The following is a 21,219-nucleotide window of genomic DNA, read 5'->3' as shown; positions in this document are numbered from 1 at the left end:
TAAAATGAGTTGATCTATCACGATCTCATTCCCCGTAAACTAATAATTAGTACTAGTACGAGGAATGAGATTATTCCACTAAACTTGAGGAATTCATTCATGATACATCATCCCATTTAAAAGGAAAGAAGTCTATTTAACCCTCCAAACTATTGCTGATTGTCTACGACTTCACCCCTCACCTATAAAACCTTATATTCTACCCCTTAAACTATTTAAAACCGTCTAAGTGATCCCCTAATGCGTTTTTGAAAGTGGTTTCACTCATGTGACATATTAAGTCTATATAACCTCCTAACATATCAAAATTGACTATATAACACCCTCAACTATAGAATCTGATATTGTAACACTCTTAAACCATATAATAATATTCAAATGACCCCCTGGATCGATGATATTTGTAGGGTCATGTGGACACCGTTCTTACCACACTTGCCTAAGCACCCATGCTTGCACGCAAGCCCATTAGCTGCCTCCCTCTCTCTACTCTTTCTAGGTTTGTGCCACCGTCCGATGAGCACCACACTGTCTCCTGCTCCACCTCACAACACTCCTAGAAGGCATAATTATGCACTACGCCTATCTTCCTTATCATATGGCCCCTCCCACATCCTCGAGACCTCGACTCCTCTCGCTTTCTCCTCTTGGCTACTAAAAAATGTGAAGGACTGGCGAATTTTTTATTTTTTAGCTCTTTTTTTGAATTTTTTTCATAAATATGCCCCTAGAGGTAAGATTTCAAAATCTGGATCCTTAGCTTGGTCTCGGCGCCATCGTTGTTGGCGCCGAACTTTTGAACTCGACGCAGACGTGGCGGTGACATGACAGACAGCTCGGCGTCGTGGATCTTGACGCCGAGCTCGACGCCATAGATCTTGGCACCAAGCTTGACGCCGCAGATCTTGGCGCCGAGCTCAGTGCCGTTCTTACTGGCGCCAAGGCTCGATGTCCGATGCCGATGCGGCAATGCTCCAACTTCCTGCACTTGTACGTGTATGTAGTTGTACGTATTGCCCGTTCACCTCAAAACCACAGCAAAAAAGACACGAAGAATCCGTTGAGTCAGGCTCGAGATGGATGAGAGAGCATCCAAGAACACTGGACACTGGACTCCGCCTCGCCGCGCGGAGCGCAGGGGTTGCAGTTGCAGGATGGATCATAGATTCATTCATAGTAAAATCGTCCTCCAACAACACTGGACACCCAACTGGCAATCAACGTTTAAAATGTTACGCTCCGCTGGAGGAGACCGGAGTAGTACGCTACTGCATTTTGTGTCCTGGGTTCTGATTCTGACACCCCGGGGTTAGTTTAAGCAGACAGAAGAGGTTCACGAGCCCATTTGCCCATCTCTCGCTCCAAACTGAATAAATCAATCAGCCGCACACTACCCTAGTACAGCACCCTGCTGCAGCTCGGTGCGCTGCACCCGATCGGTGACCAGACATGCATCTCCCGAGCCCGTGCCAGGCTTGCGGTCAGACGAGACCCCCCATTAGATTATCGCAAACACCCTCATTTGTCTCTTCATATGATGATTAAACTATCCCTAATCCACCACGTCCCGACTGAAACATTCAGAAGAATGGTTCCGGCTGTTGGGTGCGCGCAGGCAGAATCTAGCGCCAGCGCGTCGCTGCTCGCGGACGGGCCGACACCAGAGGGGCAGCGCTGCCGGAGGCAAGCTCTCGCGCGGCCCTGTTCGGCTTGCTCAATCTATTTTAACTGAATTGCTGTGAGAGAAAAATACTATTTTAGTTAAAAAAATAAGCTGAATATGGTAAGCCGAACGGGGCCGTGCGCCCCGACGACGGCAAACCAGCTGCCCTGGCTACTGCAGCGCCTGATTGCCAGTGCCAGCTCACCCTGGCTACTGCAGCGCACCGAACTGCAGCAGGGTGCTGTACTAGGGTAGTGTGCGGAGCGAGAGATGGGCAAATGGGCTCGTGAACCTCTTCTGTCTGCTTAAACTAACCCCGGGGTGTCAGAATCAGAACCCAGGACACAAAATGCAGTAGCGTACTACTCCGGTCTCCTCCAGCGGAGCGTAACATTTTAAACGTTGATTGCCAGTTGGGTGTCCAGTGTTGTTGGAGGACGACTTTACTATGAATGAATCTATGATCCATCCTGCAACTGCAACTGCAACCCCTGCGCTCCGCGCGGCGAGGCGGAGTCCAGTGTCCAGTGTTCTTGGATGCTCTCTCATCCATCTCGAGCCCGACTCGACAGATTCTTCGTGTCTTTTTTGCTGCGGTTTTGAGGCGAACGGGCAATACGTACATCTACACGTACAAGTGCAGGAAGTTCCGAGCATTGCCGCATCGGCATCGGACGCCGGTAAGAACGGCGTCGACCTCGGCGCTAAGATCTATGGCGCTGAGCTGCCTGCCATGTTACCGCCACGTCTGCGTCGAGCCCAAGAGCTCGGTGCCAGCAACGATTGTGTCAAGCTAAGAATACATATTTTAAAATCTTACCTCCAGGAGCATATTTATGAAATTTTTTCAAAAAATAGCTAAAAATAAAAAATTCGGGAAGGACAGCCGGATGACGCGGGTGCAGACATGGTGTTTGAGCTCAATGCCATCGACGAGTGTTGGGAGGTTGAGCAAGAGACAAGATGTCGCTTGTCAATCGTAGGGTGATGGGTTAGCCTAAAACAACCTATGTCGGGAAGCGGAGGCAACAAAATTGGCGTGCATGCAAACATAGGTACTTAGGCTAGTGTGGGGGATATGGTGTCGAAACGGACCATCCAAGAGGTTATTTAAACATTATTAGATACTTTAAGAGCTATAATATCACATTTTATAATTAAAGGGCTATGCAGTGAAACTGACATGTCAGGAGGTTATATAGATTTTTTAATATGTCATGGCAGCGAAACCACCTTTAGAACCATTTTATGGGGTTATTTAGACGGTTTAATAGTTTAAGAGGTAGAATAACTAGTTTTATAGGTGAAGGAGTGTAGTAGAGCTAATTCCCTAGACCAAATACTTTTGAGTTCTTTGACTACATGAAATACACTATATCTGCTCACCTACCGGCTGGAATATAGAAAGAGATGACGACCATCTCCCTAAAATGAGTGACTCGTCGATTTCCTAACTCGATTCAGACCGGCCCCATTTTTTTAAGTTAAAAGTTCGGAGTTGCATGATCCATGCATGCGTATAAGAAAACTTTCACATTAATCAGTGATTGGCGTCGTAATTCATAATGTGTTGCTCGGAAATAATATTGCTAGACATTATTATGGTTTCTGGTCCGCCGTCGCGGACTCGCATGCATATGCACTACGGGAAATAGGGCCTTCGCCGAGGGCTAAAAGTCAGACACTCGACAAAGAGCTATTTTGCCGAGTGCTGCACTCGGCAACGATATACACTCGGCAAAGAAGGCTTTGCCGAATGTCAGGCACTCGGCAAAGCCAGACACTCGGCAAAGGCCCTTTTTGCCGAGTGTCAGGCCCTCGGCAAACCCTGGCGTTCGGCAAAAAGCGGCGTCAGGTAACGGCCGCCGCCTACCGTCCAGGTTTGCCGAGTGCCAGCGGGTAGGCACTCGGCAAACCACTTCTTTGCCGAGTGCCAGACCTTGACACTCGGCAAAGAATAACGACAAACTATTTTTTCCCCACTTTTGAACTCCAAAATTGTTCTCGAGTCCTCCTACGGTACATGAGACTCCATGTTAAAATTTGGTACATTTCCCGAACTGTTTGCTATATTTAGTTAATTTATTTCATTTAATTGAATTTTTTCGGAAAATGCAAATTTGAACTGCACGTGCATCGAATAATGGAATTTAATGATTCAAAAAATGATATTCATGGTATTGAGTGTAGTGTGCGGCCGTATCCAGGAACGGACCCGAAATTTCGAGCATCTTGTTCACGAAACATGACCACGAACTTGTGAACGAATAATTTTTAAATTCTATAAAATGCCAACGAAGTCAAAAAATCATGAAACTTGTCGAGATGTCATGATATCGTATGGGGAGGATGTGATAAAAATTTGAGAAGGTTTGGTGCACGTTATCACGTACGATGCTTACAAACCAGGACATCTCCACATGTGATAAATGCAAGTGCAGTTCCAATTTGCATTTTCTGAAAAAATTCAATTAAACGAAATAAATTAACTAAATATAGCAAACAGCTCGGGAAATGTACTAAATTTCGACATGGAGTACCAAGTACTGTAAGAGGACTACAGAAAAACTTTGGAGGTCAAAATAAAAAAAAATTGGTTTGCCGAGTGTCATCTTTTGACACTCGGCAAACTTGCTCTTTGCCGAGTGTCAGCTCTCAGGCACTCGGCAAAGTGTTCCTTTTGCTAAGTGTCCGGCAAAGAGCGTGCCAATTTTTTTTAAAATATTTGCCGAGTGTCTCTCCGTCTGGCACTCGGTAAAGTGGTATTTTTTTAAAAAAATACGATGCAGTGCGGTTTAGGGTTTAGATTTCAAAAAAAAGGAAAAGACGTTTGCCGAGTGCCCCGATCTGGCACTCGACAAACCGGTAGCCCGAGTGCCAAATCGGGGCACTCGGCAAACGGCCCATCCACACTTAGACAAACCGGCTACCCAACTGTGACCTCCCTCCCTCCCACACACGCACACACGCACACACGCGAGCCGCCGTCCCGCCCCGCCCTGCGCCTGTCGACCCGCCATCCCGCCCCGCCCGCTCACCCGCCGGCGCGCCCTCGCCGCTCCGCTGCCCGCGCACGGCGGCGCGCCCCCGCCAGCGTGCCCCCACCGCCTTCGCCCGCCCTGCCCCGCCGACGCACCCCCGCCCGCCCCGCCCCGCCGACGCGCCCCCGCCGGTGTGCCCCCACCGCCTTCGCCCGCCGGCGCGCCTCCGCCGGCTGCCCCGAACACCGCAGCCCACCGTCGCCCCACGCCCGCTGCTCCAACCCCGCGGCCCGTGCCCTGGCCCACGGCAGCGCCGCCCCGGCCCTCTCGGTGTGACCCCGGCCGTCCTCGGCGCGCCCCCGACCGCCGCGGCCATCCTCTCCCCATCCCCGGCGCGCCTCGGCCGACCCCGACGCCCCGACGCCCTCCCAGCCCCCGACACCATAGATGAGTAGTAGAGTAGCAGTGGTAGTATGTTTTAGTAGAAGTAGAGTTCGGTAGAGTAGTAGTAGTAGGTGGTTGTGGTGGTGGTAGTAGTAGTACAATAGGTGGTTGTGGTGGTAGTAGTAGTAATAGGTGGTGGTGGTGGTGGTTGTAGTAGTAGAAGAGTAGAGTGGCGGTGGTGGTTGAAGTAGTAGAAGAGTAGAGTGGCGGCGGCGGCGGTGGTGGTGGATGAATGTGACTTGGCAATGATATGTTGAATTGAATGCATATGTATATGTGGTTGTCGGCCATTGTGCCCTTATGTTTTTTGCAGGTTTTGGATACCTCACTGTGCAGGGGAGGTTCTGCCGAAATTTTGAACTGAGATAGTATTTTGTTCTTTTTTTTGCAGAGAAGAGCCGTTATAGCTGAGCCGGAGTATCTCGGCGACCCCGATCGTCTTCCTCGCCGCTGCGGGTCTACCTGCACCGCGTCGCCTCGCCACTGCACCGACCCGCCATGGCCCCGCTAGCCTGACTCCACCGCCACCTTAGGTATAACCCCTCTTTCCGTATCATGGTTGTAGATCGCGTAACCCAGTTAGGCGTCTCCCGTTCCAAAGAGATACGGTTGGAGGAATGCAGATCTTTGCATATGGTGGCCAGCAATGCTCCGACTTTCAGCCATGGTGTATGTCCCACAAGGGCAAGGCGACGTCCGGCGTCTCCTACAACCCGGAGGACCCATCCGAGGCGTACACCAACCCGAGCGTCCACACCCGCATCAGTGAGTACACGTCGGCGGCAAGGTCGGTCCATGGGCCAGAGTATGACCCGAGCACCGAGGACTTTGATGCAGAGATCGTCATGAGGGTGGGTGGAGGCAAGAAGCATGGGCGGTACTGACTTGGTGACGACGTCATCGACTCGACCTCTACTCTCTCTCTCTCCTAGATCCGAGCACGGAGCACGAGCGCAAGCCCGGCCATACGGCCACGGCCAAGCGCTTCACAGCAACGGGTCGACGCACTCGAGGTTATTCCTGTTTTACTCGTCGTACATTGATCTTTACACATCTTAATTAGCTTTGCATTACTGAAACATTGGAGTGAAATATTGCAGGTCCGGCTGGAAGAAGAAGCAAGACAACGCCAGGACCTAGCGGCCCAGCTGTAGTCCGAGCGGGCCGCGCGAGTGGCCCAGACGCAGAGGATGGCGGAAATGATGCAGTTCATGCAGACTCTTGGGCAACATACGGGTCTAGCTGTGCCACCTGGCTGTTCGCTCCACCTCCGACTCCTACAGCTACAGGTACTCCTGTGAGTTTTCGCTTGTGCTTTGCTTGTATGACCTAGATTAGCTATCCAAGTAATCTTGTCTAACGCATGCAATCTTATCTCCTTTGTGCAGCCTCAGTCAGAGGGTTCAAATAATCCAGCTCATGCGCCTCCGACTGATCCAGCTTTTCCTTCACCAGGCACTTAGTTTCCACCTTGGTGATGAGTAGCATTAGTTGTATTTGCATTTGTTGTTCACTTGGTGATGGATTTCTGATATACTTATCATGCACTAGTGGTATATTTGGATAGCTGTGATATATATGATAGATGTTTGGATTGATGTATGTGATATATATGATATATTGTGATGAATGTGATATATGTGATGGATATGATAAATATGTGATGTATGTTTGGATGGATGTGAGATATATGTGATAATTTGTGTTTGTCGTGATGGAATGTAAAAAATGAATTAAAAAAAACTGGTTTTGGTCAGTTTGCCGAGTGCAATGGTCATTGCACTTGGCAAAGCTGGGAAAAGAGGCGTCAACTCGTTTCCCAGCTTTGCCGAGTGCCATGGCACTCGACAAAGAATTATTTTAAAAAATAAATAAAAAGCTTTGCCGAGTGCCACTCATCCGGCACTCGGCAAAGATTTTTTTTAAAAAAAAATAAAAAAACTTTGCCGAGAGCCACCCGTTCGGCGCTCGGCAAAGAAATTAAAAAAACTTTGCCGAGTGCCATCCCGGGCGACGCTCGACAAAGAATTTTAGAAAAAAATAAAAATAAAAAACTTTGCCGAGTGCCAGCCCGGGCGGCGCTCGGCAAAGAATTTTTTTAAAAAAATGAAAAACTTTGCCGAGTGTCGTCCGGGTTGGCACTCGGCAAAGCCGCCGTCACCGTTTCCTGCGCCGTGACGGCTCGTTTTCTTTGCCGAGTGCTGTCTCGGACAAATAGCTCTCGGCAAAAGCTGTTTTGCCGGCCATTTTTTTTTCCGAGTGTCCTTTGCCGAGTGCGGCTCTCGGCAAAGCCTTTGCCGAATATATTTAGGGCTTTGCCGAGTGCCGCAGGCACTCGGCAAAGCGCCTTAATCCAGTAGCAATGGGTCATCATCATCCTTCAGATCAGTGTCGGCCAACTCAAAGATCGATCAGAATCAAACGATGCCCACGGGAAACACGAGCCATTAGGCCCTGTTTGCGTAAACTCATAATTGGATTAACTAACTTCAGAATCAACGAGAAGTATGCCAATGATTAATACGAAAAATGATGGTGATTTAATTATCTGACGATATTCATGACCCATAGCGCAGTTCTGGTAGGGTGACGGCGACGACCATATGTTTGGTCCCCCTGAATTGGACTGAATTGAATTACATTCCGGATACTGGCCCGTTTGGGTGACCCCAGAATCGAATTCACCATTTCAGCACGTTTCCGACCGATGAAATGGTGGCCTGCTACCGATTCGGACCCCAGCCCACCCGAAACGCTCAGAATCCCCCTCCCGACGCCGCTCCCTCCCCGACTCGACTCCATCGTGCCGCCGCCATGGCGTAGCTTCTCCGCACCGCCGCTGCCTCCACCTCCACCGCCGCAGAGCTTCACCTGCGCGGCCTGGATCTAGATCGCAAGGTTCCCATGCAGCTGCCCTCGATCTGTCCGTGCACCGCCCTCGACCTGCCCGTGCGTCGCCCTCGACCTACCCGCGTGCCCACGCCGCCGTAGATCCTCTCCCGTGTCGCCATCGCCTCGGACAACGACACCAGAACTCCGCCTCCGCAGGTGAGCTCGCCTCCAAACACATCTCCTTCCCTGTTCCTCGATCCGTTAGGGCTTGAAGTTTGAACCGCATCTTCACCGTTTCTTAGGTCTTGGAACTCACCGCTCAAGGTTATCGACTTTTCGCCTCTCCATCTTCTTCAAGCCTGGTGAGTCAGACGTGGATCCTCTCCCATTTTTTTTTTCTATGGATCCAGTGACGGCATAACTCTGGCTTCCTGCATGGGCTTTGATTGTGTGACACGGCATGTAGGTTAGATGCATGAGCTGCATATATAGATTGGCATAGATCAGTAGCGGATGGATCGGCGGTAGATATGCAGCGAGGAGCTCTCTAGACATAGAGAGAGATTTGTGCAAGCAAGCTAAGGAGATGGGGATGGCTAGCCTTGCTGATGAGTGGCATATGCACGTGCGAGTGAGCAAGAGAATTTGCTCATATTCATAACCTCTGGTACTGACTGATTAGTTGGCATAAATGATTACTGGTGCATATTTTGAATGGATATTTCATTTAACAGCATGCATTGTAGTAGCAGCAATATCTTATAAATTGTTAGTTTTAGATAGATGATTGGTATCATGCGGTAGTGCACTGGTTCTGTAAAGCGGATAGGTTTTCTTTTCCCCTCTTTTGTAGTAGTTAGACATATGAGGTTGCCTTTTGACAAATATTAGGATAACCTATTGTATTAATTTTGGTTCTGTAATAGGGTTATTACAGAACAAAATGTTATTTTGTTTACAGAGAATTGCTCACGGCTTCAACTTGATCAACTTGTGTCTGTTGCCATATATTCCATGTTATTAGATTGAAGAATATATCACATCATGCTATATCTTCCATGGTTTTTTGTTTACTTATTATGCACACTTGACACTTAGCTTCAGATACAGTGCACTTGAGTTACAGGTTAAAATTAGGATATATGATTCCATCTAGATGCTGAACTGGTTTCGCAAGTCAAAATAAAATGTATTTGCAGATAGGATGCATTGCAGATTCAACGCACATGGTTTACACAATATCAGTTTATTAGATCCGGATCGCAACGTACATGCTATATCAGTCAATAACAAATACCGATATAATTATTATGCCTCTTTCAGTCTGAACTGTAATGATAAACCCGAATTATGTGGATTACTTTGAGCTAACAAGTTTCTGGAGTTTGAATTTTATTTGCACAAGAGATATGTCCTGCTGTATATTTTATTGTAAAATATATGCTGATGTGGATCAGCTAGCATGTCTAATTGACATGTAAACTTATTGCATACATGTTTTAGATGTCAGATCATCACACAATTGGTTTCTAACAATAGAAGTGAGGAGGAAAGGAGGAGGAGAAGAAAGAGAAAGAGAGTTGTTGTTGCATTGGTAGTTTCAATGATGGCCTTGATTGCAAAGAGGTATCATCGAAGAAGACCTAGCACCTAGCAGATGCCAATGAGGTTCTAGAGAGAATGGTTCAGGAGAGAAAACAAATGTTAAGAAATCTGTACCAGGGCTCAAACACCTATTGTTATGACAGTTTTTGCCTAACAAAGACCTCTTTTGCTGACCTTTGTGCCATCTTAAGGGAGAGATGTGGTCTGCAGGATACCCTAAATGTGTCACTGTGTTCCTGTTCTGTTATTCTCAATCAGATCAGAGGTTGCAGCTGGCCAGACTGGCATATATTTTTTTTGTTACTACTTGAGCTTGCACATACTTACTGTCACTCTGTGACAGAAAAGGCCTCAGCCACTGTAAGTGGCTAAGGGGTTGTCTGACAGACGACACTGAAAATTCCCTATTTGCACCTTCACATACCAGCCAGTGAATCTCTCTGCTATTTCTGTTCTCTCTTTCCTCATCGTCACCCCATCTATTTGCTACAATCTCCAGGCCTCCATCTTGTTGCAATCGAAATTCAGACTCATCCTTTCCTGAATCTGACTTCATCAACAAATCAAATCTGACTTCACCAATACTGTACCTGTACTACTAGTACTCTTGATGATTTGTCGCAGCATACTCTCCTGGCGCCTGACTCCACCTGCATGCTGCATGCACTGTTCTTCTGATCATCACTCAATCTTCTCTACTATAACCTACAGGCCCCTCCTATACTACTCTCTCCAACTGTAACACATCATCTCTGACTTTGCCATAAAATTGCAGACATGCTAGCTTTTACTCAACAACACATCTGTCAATACTACTCTACCCACTTCTCTTGCCCCGCAGTCTCCTCTCTTCTGATCTCCTGCCGACCACCACTGCTAAACTGCTCAACAAAGTAATCTGTCCTCACAACTACTGTTATATAACTAAGGCCTCAACAAGATGAAGTGCAGGTGCACTTTTATTTTCCAGAAATTGTGAAGGGTTTAGGGTTTGGATGGCCAAGCTGGGCGCATTTGCTACTGGCATATTTTGGCCACAATAAAAGCACAATAGCTTTTTTTCTCTATGAGAATGTACTAACATTACTACCGCTGCCTCCAGTAAAAAAATAAAGATGTTTAAGACAAGGCAAATGACTTCCTCGCTATTTGTTTTGCTTGTCTGGAACAACAGAAAGTAAACCCCAAGTCTGAATCGATTCAGGAATACAAAGTCTGAGACCATTTGCTATGCTAAAATACCATTGGTAATGTATATTCCCTGTTTTGTGACATGCAGATTGCAGAGATAGTATTCATGTGGTATTCATGTGGTCTGCAGTTTTACTGCAGTTCTCTTTCACACTGCAAGGCAGTTCTACCTGCTCCTTTTGATGCAATTACTAGTGATGGATGTTTAACTATAGCTATCTCTGCAGAAAAACAAAGAAGCTAAAGGCTACAGGAACAAAGTCATCAAGTATTGGGAGTCTATTAGTCTAGTTTATTGCAAGGATCATGCCAATGGAGAGGCGGCTCGTACAGCATCTGAGAGCTCAAGGGAGATGGCTAAAGAAGGTGGTAGCAACAAAGATCTAGCTGGGTCAACAACAACCTCGGGAAATTTGAAGAGGCAAAGGTCAGATGACTCATTTAACTCAATGTGATGTGAGAAATTGGATATGTTCAAGACAGTGCTCCAGGAAGATGCACCACCAAAGCCTCCTCCATCATCTGAAGTACTTGCAGCACTAAAAGAGGTCGAAGGACTTGACTCTGATACCGAGCTTGAAGTGTATGGCATCCTCACCTCTGATGCTCGCAAGTTTGAGTCCATGATAGCCCTACCATTACACAGGAGAAAGAAGTGGCTACTAAAGCAGCTTAAGAAGTGATTAGAGTACTGTTCTAAGCAATATTATTGTGTAATGCTTCTACCTAGTCATATGTGTCATGCTATTTTGTCTCTTGTACTGTGTACTTGATTCTATCTATAACTTCATGATATACTGATGTACTTGTTTCAATATATTGTGGTGATGTACTATTCTAAGCACGCAAATGGTTAGCACCAGTTCAGAAAATGACTTGTGTTCTTGAGAAATGCAGAAATTGAAAATTAGAGTGTTCATTTTGTCTTACAACATCAACATAGCCTTCCAGTTGGGGTAGGCTAGAGTTGAAACCCACCAAGAGCTCCAGGTCACGGTTCAGGCACATCAATAGCTGCTTTTCAAATACTCCTATTCAAACATAGATCTCTAGGTATATCCCAAGCTTTCAAATCTCTTTTTATTGCCTCTCTCCATGTCAATTTTGGTTTTCCTCTACCTCTCCTTATATTATTAGCTTTGCTTAGGACTCCACAATGCACTGGTGCCTCTGGAGGTCTCATTTGGACATAGCCAAACCATCTCAACCGATGTTGGACAAGCTTTTCTTTAATTGGTACTACCTCTAGGCGATCACGTATGTCATCATTCCGAACTCGGTCCATTCTTGTGTGACCGCAAATCCATCGCAACATACGTATTTCTGCAACACTCAGTTGTTGAACATGTCAAATCTTTGTAGGCCAACATTCTGCTTCATACAACATAGCCGGTCTAATCGTCGTTCTATAGAACTTGCCTTTTAACTTTTGTGGTACCCTCTTGTCATAGAGAATGCCTGAAGCTTGTCGTCACTTGATCCACCCTGTTTTGATTCTATGTCTAACGTCTGCATCAATATCTCCATCCCTCTGTAGCATCGATCCCAGATACCGAAAGATATCCTTCTTAGGCACTACTTGACCTTTCAAACTCACATCTCCCTCCTCCTGTACAACTCCTCCAAAGTCGCATCTCATATATTCGGTTTTAGTTCTGCTCAATCTAAAACATTTAGACTCAAGGGTCTGTCGTCATAACTATAGTTTCCTATTTACTCCCGCCTGGCTTTCGTCCACTAACACTACATCATCAGCGAACAACATATACCAAGGGATATGCCCTTGTATGTTCCTAGTAACCTCATCCATTACCAAGGCAAAGAGATACGGGCTTAAGGCTGACCCTTGATGAAATCCAATTTTAATCGGAAAGTAATCTGTGTTACCGTCGTTTGTTCGAACACTAGTCACAACATTGTTGTACATGTCTTTGATGAGGATCACGTACTTTGATGGGACTTTATGTTTGTCCAAAGACCACCCCATAACATTTCTTTGTATCTTGTCATAAGCTTTTTCCAAGTCAATGAAAACCAAGTGGAGGTCCTTCTTCTGCTCTCTAAACCGCTCCATAACCTGTCTTATTAAGAAGGTTGCTTCTTTGGTTGACCTTCCAGGCATGAAACCAAATTGGTTTGTTGATATCTGTGTCGTTCCTCGCAGGCGCTGATCGATGACTCTCTCCCATAACTCCATAGTGTGGCTCATCAACTTAATTCCCTGATAATTAGTACAATTTTGGATATCTCCTTTGTTCTTGTAGATTGGTACCAATATGCTTCTTCTCCACTTCTCAAGCATCTTGTTCAATCGAAAGATATTATTGAACATCTTGGTTAGCCATACTATAGCTATATCCCCGAGACATCTCCACACCTTGATTGGGATACCATCAGGGCCCATCGCTTTGCCCCCTTTCATCCTTTTCAAGGCTTCTCTAACCTCTGATTCTTGAATCCTCCGCACAAAGCGCCTGTTAGTGTCATCAAACGAGTCATCCAGTTGAACGGTGGTGTTCTCGTTCTCACCATTGAATAATTTATCAAAATACTCTTGCCATCTATGTCTGATCTCGTCCTCCTTCACCAAGAACTGCTCCCTCTCATCCTTTATGCACTTGACTTGGTTGAAGTCCTTTGTCTTCCTATCGCGAGCCCTAGCCATCCTATAAATATCCTTCTCTGCTTCCTCCGTACTCAAACGTCGATAAAGGTCCTCATAGGCCCGCCCTTTTGTCTCACTCACCGCTCGTTTTGTAGTCTTTTTTGCCACCTTGTACTTCTTTATGTTGTTTGCACACCTGTCATGATACAAACGCTTATAGCACTCCTTCTTTTCCTTAATAGCCTTTTGCGCATCTTCATTCCACCACCAAGTGTCTTTCAAGTCGTATCCGCTCCCTTTGGTCACTCCAAGCACCTCTAAAGCAACCTTTCGAACGCATGTTGCCATCTTCTCCCACATATTGTTTGTATCACCTTCATCATTACAAGGGCCCATTTCAATGACCTTTTTCCTTAAAGACATTTGATGCCTCCCCTTCTAATTTCTACCACTTCGTTCTAGCAACCCTAGCTTATTTGTTCCCACGAGCTTACACTAGAAAGCAGAAGTCAACCACCATCAGCTTGTGTTGAGCGACCACACATTCTCCAGGTATCACTTACAGTCCACGCATGTTCGTTTATCCCTCCTTCTTATAAGGATAAAGTCGATTTGACTAGAGTACTGGCCGCTATTAAAGGTCACTAAATGAGACTATCTCTTACGGAAGAAAGGGTTAGCTATCATAAGATCAAAAGCTATGACGAAGTCTAAGACTTCCTCTCCCTTCTGGTTCCTACTACCATATCTGAAACCCCCATGAACCGTCTCAAAACCTGCACTACCTACATGGCCCTTAAGATCACCTCCTATAAAAAGCTTCTCGCTACTAGGGACAGCTCTAACTAAGCGATCTGCAGAAAGCTTTTATCTTGTTTCAATTTGCAGAAAGCTTTTGATTTTAATTCAAATCTGTACAAAGCTTTTGTCTTGTTTCAATCAGCAGAAAGCTTTTGATATATATTAAAATGGAGCTGTATTTTTGCTCCATAAAGCTCTGTATTGGACAGTGCATAGAGTATTCCACAACTGTAATGCTAAAGGGAAGAGAGAGAAGAGAGGAGAGAGTGAGCGTGACATAGAGAGAGAGAGAGGAGAGAGAAGAGGGAGTGAGCGTGAGATACAGAGGAGAGAGAGAGAAAGAGAGGGAGGGAGAAAGAGATAGAGTGAGTGAGCGTGAGAGAGGATAGAGAGAAGAGAGTGAGCGTGCGGGAGGAGAGAGAACATGAGAGAGTGATAAATTCTTTAGAAATAATTTCAAGTCAGCCTGCCAAACGTCATTTTGATTTTAATTCTTAGAAATAAATTCTGTGATATCCAAACAAGAACAATAGAAATGAATTGGTTTCAATTTGATTCAATTCATTTCTTGGAATGTGATTCAGTGAAACCCATTCAATTCAGGGGATCCAAACGGCCCCTAAGAGAATTTATGGGAGGGCATGGTGGAAATTATGTATCCTGATTCCCGAAAAAGAAGGGCACCGGATTTAGGGATTTGGAAAGCTTTAACCTGGTTTGTTTGGCTAAGTAAGTTTGGAGGTTACTGCTTGATCCTGATTTCCTATGTGCTAGAGTACTAAGAGCAAGGTACTATCCTGATGGCCAAACAGAAAAGTGGTAGTTCGTTCACTTGGCAAAGCATATTGGCGGGGTTGGAATGTTTCAAAAGAGAGTATATTTGGAGAGTTGGTAATGGCACCCAAATAAATATTTGGGATGATTGTTGGCTCCCAACTAGTCATAATCTAAAAAATTTAACTCCGAGAGGGAACAATTTGGTAACTACCGTGAATGATCTTATTAATCCAGTGACTGGTGAATGGGATGTTGAACTGATCACATCCCTATTCTGGCCAGTGGATGCACATCGTATCCTACAAATCCCCCTGACCCATGGAAGGGAGGATTTAGTGGCTTGGCACCACAACCGGAATGGGTTTCATCTCGGTTAGATCGGCTTATCACCAGCAATGGTTGTTTAAATTTGGTGGAAATTTGACAGTGGCGGAGTGGGCGACGAAGAGGTATGGGCACGCCTATGGAAACTTTCAGTGCCCAGCAAAATCAAAATTGTCAGTTGGAGGGTGTTGCATGGCCTTTTGCCGTGCCGAGGAATTCTTGCAAATCGACATATAGAAAACTCAAGTAGTTGCCTAGCTTGTCACCAGGGATGTGAAGATATTAAACATCTTCTATTTACCTGAAATCGAGGAAAGGAGATTTGGCAGAAACTGGGAATTTGGAACAGAATTGAAAGGGTTCTGGAGCTAGACAGATCGGGTTGGGTCTTGGTGGCTGAGCTGATCAACAATTCTACACCACTGGAGTTGCTGAATCAAGTCGGCTTGGCGGAGCTGATTCTAACAAGAGGATGGTATATTTGGTGTGAACAAAGGAAATTCGTCCATGGCGATTCTATTCAACAACCAGTAAGGTCAGCCGTAGCCATTGCTACCTTAACGACGAATTACAAGAGGGCTGTAAAGAAAAGTATCAGAAGGAAGGAAGGAAGGAAGAAAGGATGGAAAAAAAACCCCAGATGGCCAATTGCTGATAAATATCGATGAAAGCTTCAGACCGGAGGGTAGGAATGGAATCACGGGTGCTGTTACTCAAATGGCGCCTTCATTGATGCTTCATATACCTATATAGACCATGTTGTAGATGCACCAACGGCCGAGGTTTAGCGCTAAAAGAGGGCTTGTTGCTGCACAACATATTGGTTGCAACGAGTTCAACATTCATTAAGATTGCCTAGAGGTTGTTGAAACAATGAGACAGGGAGGCAGTACAACGTCAGCCAGGGAGCCAATATTAGAGTAGCTTTGTCTTTGAAACACTCTTGCATCTGGGTCGATGAACCCCTAGCTTCATTTTAGGAGCTTTGGTGAATGGTGTAATGTAACCCTGCTTGAAAATCAATAAAGTGCACCACCAGTTTTTTTTTTTAAAAAAAATCACATTAATCAGTGATTGATATTACTAGATATTATGGTCTAAGGTCTGTTAGGATTGATCTCCCACCAGTTAGGCCCAACAGCCTAACTGGGCCTTGTCCTCGCGCCCTAATCGGGGGCGCCCAACCCTACATGGTTGGTGGGTCCCCGTCGCGCAACGCTATAAAGGAAAGGTGGGGGCCGGGGCTCGCAGTACGAGGTTTACCGCGCCGCCAGTCACCCCACCGACATCCTAAACCCTAGACCCGATCGAAAGTAGGGGCGCTGCCAGCGACGGGAAGCACCTCCGACGCCGGCAACGCCACCCGACGCACACGCCGCCGCCGAGGACGCCACAACACCGACTCCCTCTCCACCGACCGTCACTGCCGGTGCGCAGATGGCGTCCGTCAACGAAACCCCAGCCGGAGCTTCAACAACTACGGCATTCGATGGTTTGCGACCTATCATCCTCTCTCTCTCTCTCTGTCAAATCCGAATGCTCTATTACTATGCTAAGTATCCCGATCCGATGAACATACCTAAGCACACTAAACCTATCAATGGTACCAGAGCCAAGGTTCGTCAAGAAATCAGATGCGGATCGGGAAAGAAAGTCGAAAACCGAACCCTAAGACCTAACCCTAATTCCCAAAATCAAAACTGAACAAGGGATTGAAGAAGGGGAAAAGGGAGGGCCGGATTCCAAGAACCCTAGAACTCTAATCCGAAAGAGGGAAAAAGGGGAAGAAGAAAGAAGAAGGGTCAAACCCTAACCCTAATCCCATTTTTCCATTCGGATGAACGAAAAGAAAGAAATAAAAAGCAAAGAAAACGAATCGGCAAGAACAAACTCTAAACCTAACCCTAGTTTTCCCCATTCGGATAAAACCGAAAAGAACAAACTCAAAAAAAAGGAGAAAGGGAAAAAATTAGGGTTAGGGTTCGTCGGGGATGAACCTCCACCGGCGCGGAAGAAGAAGAAGAATCGAACCGGCTCTTTCGCTGGCGCTGGAGGAGAAACCAAGCCGAGGGCGTGGGCTCGCCGGGCTCGGCCAAGAAAGCGCCGCGGCCAGGCCTCTCGACGGCGGCGTGCTCACCCGTTGGGGAGCACGCGCGCCGGCAAGGGGGCCAGCGACGACGCCAATGCCAGCTCTGCTTTTCCTCGCCCGCGACTGCTCGGCGGCGGCTGTCTCCGCTGTGGCTGAGAAGAGAAAAACAGCGAGGAGAGAGAGAGGGGAAGAGCCGAATGGCTAGGGTTTTCTGGGGCGCCGGCCGCAGCGAGCATTTTGATCCACGCGAAACGGCTGCTCGGCCGTCGGATCGAGACGAACGGCCGCGATTCGCTGGGCCAACTCGCCGGCCCAGGTGGGAGCGAGCACGCGCGGCGCTTTGCCGGCCCAGGCCTAGGTTGCGGCCTAGGTGCGGCCTGTGCGCGCGAGGCAAGCCGGGCCGAGCCGGTTCAGCGCGTCTTGGGCCGCGCTGGGCTGAAAATGAAAAGAAGAACAAGAAAATTTTTCTTATTATTTTCCAGAAACAATTTTAAATGCATATTTTGATGAATTTGAATGATTTTGACACAATTTTCTGTGCAAATTTTATCCAACGATATTTTGCCCAGAAAACAATAAATTTTTTAGTGCTTCTGGAAAATAATAACATGAAAAGATTATTAATGTTTCCGCTGTGCATGATAATTATTGTTCTCTTTGATTAAATTTGAACCGACGGGATAATTTAATTTTAAGAGAAATGAATTTCTGATAATTTTGATGCAATTATGATATTGTTATTTTCTGACCAACGTTGTTAATAACAATATTATAACTTTTGATCCATGAGAAATTGTGCATTAATTTTACTTCTGCCCAACGGTGATGTAAAATGTTTTGCATGGATGAATTATAAGTTTTAATTTGACCAACGTTGAGTTAAAGCATGGAATTTTATGTATAAATGTTTCTTACTTACTCTGGTATAATTTCAGGAGGCAAATGCATTGTGAACATTGCCAACATCGCGACACTCAATGGAACCAATCATCGTGTGTGGCGGGAGAAGTATGAATTGGAACTTGCGTTGGGAGAGGTCGATTTTGCCATCACCTCACCGTGTCCCACTGAGCCAGAGGACCCGGTGAGAGGTGACAATGAATCTGACGCTGATTTCGCTTCTCGGAAGCGTGATCATGCTGAAATAAGAATGAAATATGACCTTGAACATAGGCAATGGACTCTCTCCAACCGCAAGTGCCTGTTGGTAGCCAAAGCCACCATAGAAGAACAGATAAGGGGCTCAATCCCTAAATGTGCTACTGCCAAAGAATATCTTGAGAAAATCAAGAGTCAGTTTACTGGATCTACCAAGGCCACAGCAAGTTCACTGATTAAGAAGCTTGTGAATGAGGAATTCACTGGTGGTAGCATAAGAGAGCACATTTTGAAGATGAACACTACGGCATCCAAGCTAAAAGAAATGAATTTGAAAGAGGAGGATTTCCTGATTCATTTGATTTTTGCTTCTTTGCCGAAAGAATATGACACCTTCATTATGAACTACAATATGCAGTCTGAAAGATGGGGCATAGAAAGACTCATCTCAATGTGTGCTCAAGAAGAGGAGAGGATAAAGTCCTCACAAGGTGAATCTACTCATTTTATGAAGGACAACAAAAAAAAGAACTTTAATGGCAAGAATTCTAAACCACAAGGGAAACCTAAGTGGGATAAGACCTCTTCCTCCAGTTCACAGGGAAAGAAACCCCAGGATTCTAAGAATTAGCAGTATGGTGGAGCAGAAAAAGATCAGTGCAAGCACTGCTTCAAGAAGGGACACTACAATAGGGATTGTCCAGACTTCCTGAAATCTCTGCTAAAGAAAGGTGATGAATTTATTACATTTGTAGATGAATCTCTGTATTTATGTTATGATAAATCCACTTGGTGGGTTGATTCAGGAGCAACTACTCATGTTGCAAATTTTTTACAGGGGTTAAGTGGGACGAGAACCTTGCAAAGAGGAGAAAGAACGATTAAAGTTGCAAATGGACTGTAAGCCAATGTTGAAGCCATTGGAGATTTTTCTTTAGAATTGAATAATGGTTTTGTACTTAGACTTAAAGAAGTACTTTATGTTCCCTCTTTGCGTAGAAATTTGATAAGTGTTTCGAAACTTGATGATGATGGAATTGATTGCCATTTTGGGGATGGCAAGTGTAAGATACTGGTTAATAATAAATGTGTTGGTCTTGCCTTCCGACAAGACAAGCTTTATTTATTATCTCTTGCTGAGAATGCGAACAATATATGTGATGAGAATGTGAATGATTCCCCATCTGCGGATGTAACTAAGAAGCGAAAGAGAATTGATACTGTCTCTTCAAAATTATGGCATTGTCGATTGGGCCATATTTCGAGGGGGAGAATGAAACGATTGGTTAAGGAATCAATTCTCCCGCGCTTAGAATTTTTAGATTTAGAACAATGTATTGATTGCATTAAAGGAAAGTATGTCAAGAAAATTAAGAAAGATGACAAACGAAGCACAGGAATTTTAGAAATAATCCACACAGATATATGTGGTCCTTTTCCTATGAAAAGTATGGATGGTTATGACTCGTTTATAACATTCACAGACGACTACTCTCGTTATGGCAATATTTATCCAATTAAAGAAAGATCGAAAGCATTGGATAAATTCAAAATATTTAAAGCTGAAGTTGAAAATCAGCACAATAAGAAAATCAAGATAGTATGATCAGACCGAGGTGGAGAGTACTATGGGTGACATACCCCATATGGCCAAATTCCTGGACCATTCGCAAGGTTCCTACAGGAAAATGGCATAGTTGCTCAGTACTCCACACCGGGGGAGCCTCAGCAGAATGGAGTGGCTGAAAGACGTAACCGTACCTTAATGGATATGGTAAGAAGCATGATGAGTTACTCCACATTACCGATTAGTTTATGGATGGAGACACTGAAAACCGCCATTCACATACTTAATCGAGTACCAAGTAAATCGGTGCCTAAAACACCGTATGAATTATGGACAGGAAGGAAACCCTCGCTTAACCATTTGCGTGTGTGGGGCTGTCCAGCTGAGGCAAAAGTGTTTAACCCAAACATAGGAAAGTTAGACTCCAAGACAGTCAGCTGCCATTTTATTGGCTATCCAGAAAGATCAAAAGGATATCGCTTCTATTGTCCTGATAGACATACAAAGATTGTAGAAACAAGACATGCTGTGTTCTTGGAGGATAACATGATCAGGGGGAGCATGGTAGCACGAGAAATCAGCCTACAGGAGAAGCGGGTACATGTACCCACTCCGATGGTTGAAGAACCATTCTTCACACTACCTGCTGCTATTGCACCAACAGTGCAGGACACTGTAGTGCCAACACCTGTTGCAAGTTCTCCCGTGGCGACAATGAATGAACATGAGGAACCTGTCCTTGAGGAACCTATCCCTGAGGAAACTATAGAACCAAATGTTGCACATGAGGAAGAACAACAACAGCCCAATGTGGAACAAGTGCCGGAGGCACCTAGAAGGTCTCAAAGAATAAGACGATCAGCTATTACCGATGACTATGAAGTTTATGAAACAGAAGAATATCAGATGGGGGATGATCCCACCTCATTTGAAGAAGCCATGAGAAGTGACCACTCATCAAAGTGGCTTAAGGCCATGGAAGATGAATTGAAATCAATGAGTACCAATAAAGTTTGGAACTTAGAAAATATTCCTAAAGGAGCCAAAACAGTAGGCTGTAAATGGGTCTACAAAATGAAATATGACTCCCAAGGGAACATAGAAAGATTTAAAGCGCGACTTGTGGCGAAAGGCTTCACGCAAAGAGAAGGGATTGATTATAATGAGACGTTTTCTCCAGTCTCATGTAAAGATTCCTTCAGAATTATAATGGCACTTGTAGCCCACTATGATTTGGAGTTA

At 45.5% G+C, this 21,219-nt stretch overlaps 1 protein-coding gene across 1 annotated transcript; it reads right to left on the bottom strand.

The window, feature by feature from the left end:
• Positions 1 to 727: 727 nt before the first annotated feature.
• LOC136533846 (uncharacterized) lies at positions 728 to 5,020 on the bottom strand. The gene is made up of 3 exons (XM_066526359.1): positions 4,640 to 5,020; positions 4,070 to 4,120; positions 728 to 982 (listed from the first exon to the last, which is right to left on the bottom strand). Exons 1-3 carry the CDS (start codon positions 5,018 to 5,020, stop codon positions 728 to 730), a joined length of 687 nt encoding a protein of 228 aa, XP_066382456.1.
• Between the last annotated feature and the right edge of the window lie 16,199 nt (positions 5,021 to 21,219).

This window comes from Miscanthus floridulus, unplaced genomic scaffold, assembly GCF_019320115.1.
Source record: "Miscanthus floridulus cultivar M001 unplaced genomic scaffold, ASM1932011v1 os_1252_2, whole genome shotgun sequence".
NCBI lineage: Eukaryota > Viridiplantae > Streptophyta > Magnoliopsida > Poales > Poaceae > Miscanthus > Miscanthus floridulus.
This window is presented reverse-complemented; position numbering and strand designations above follow the sequence as displayed.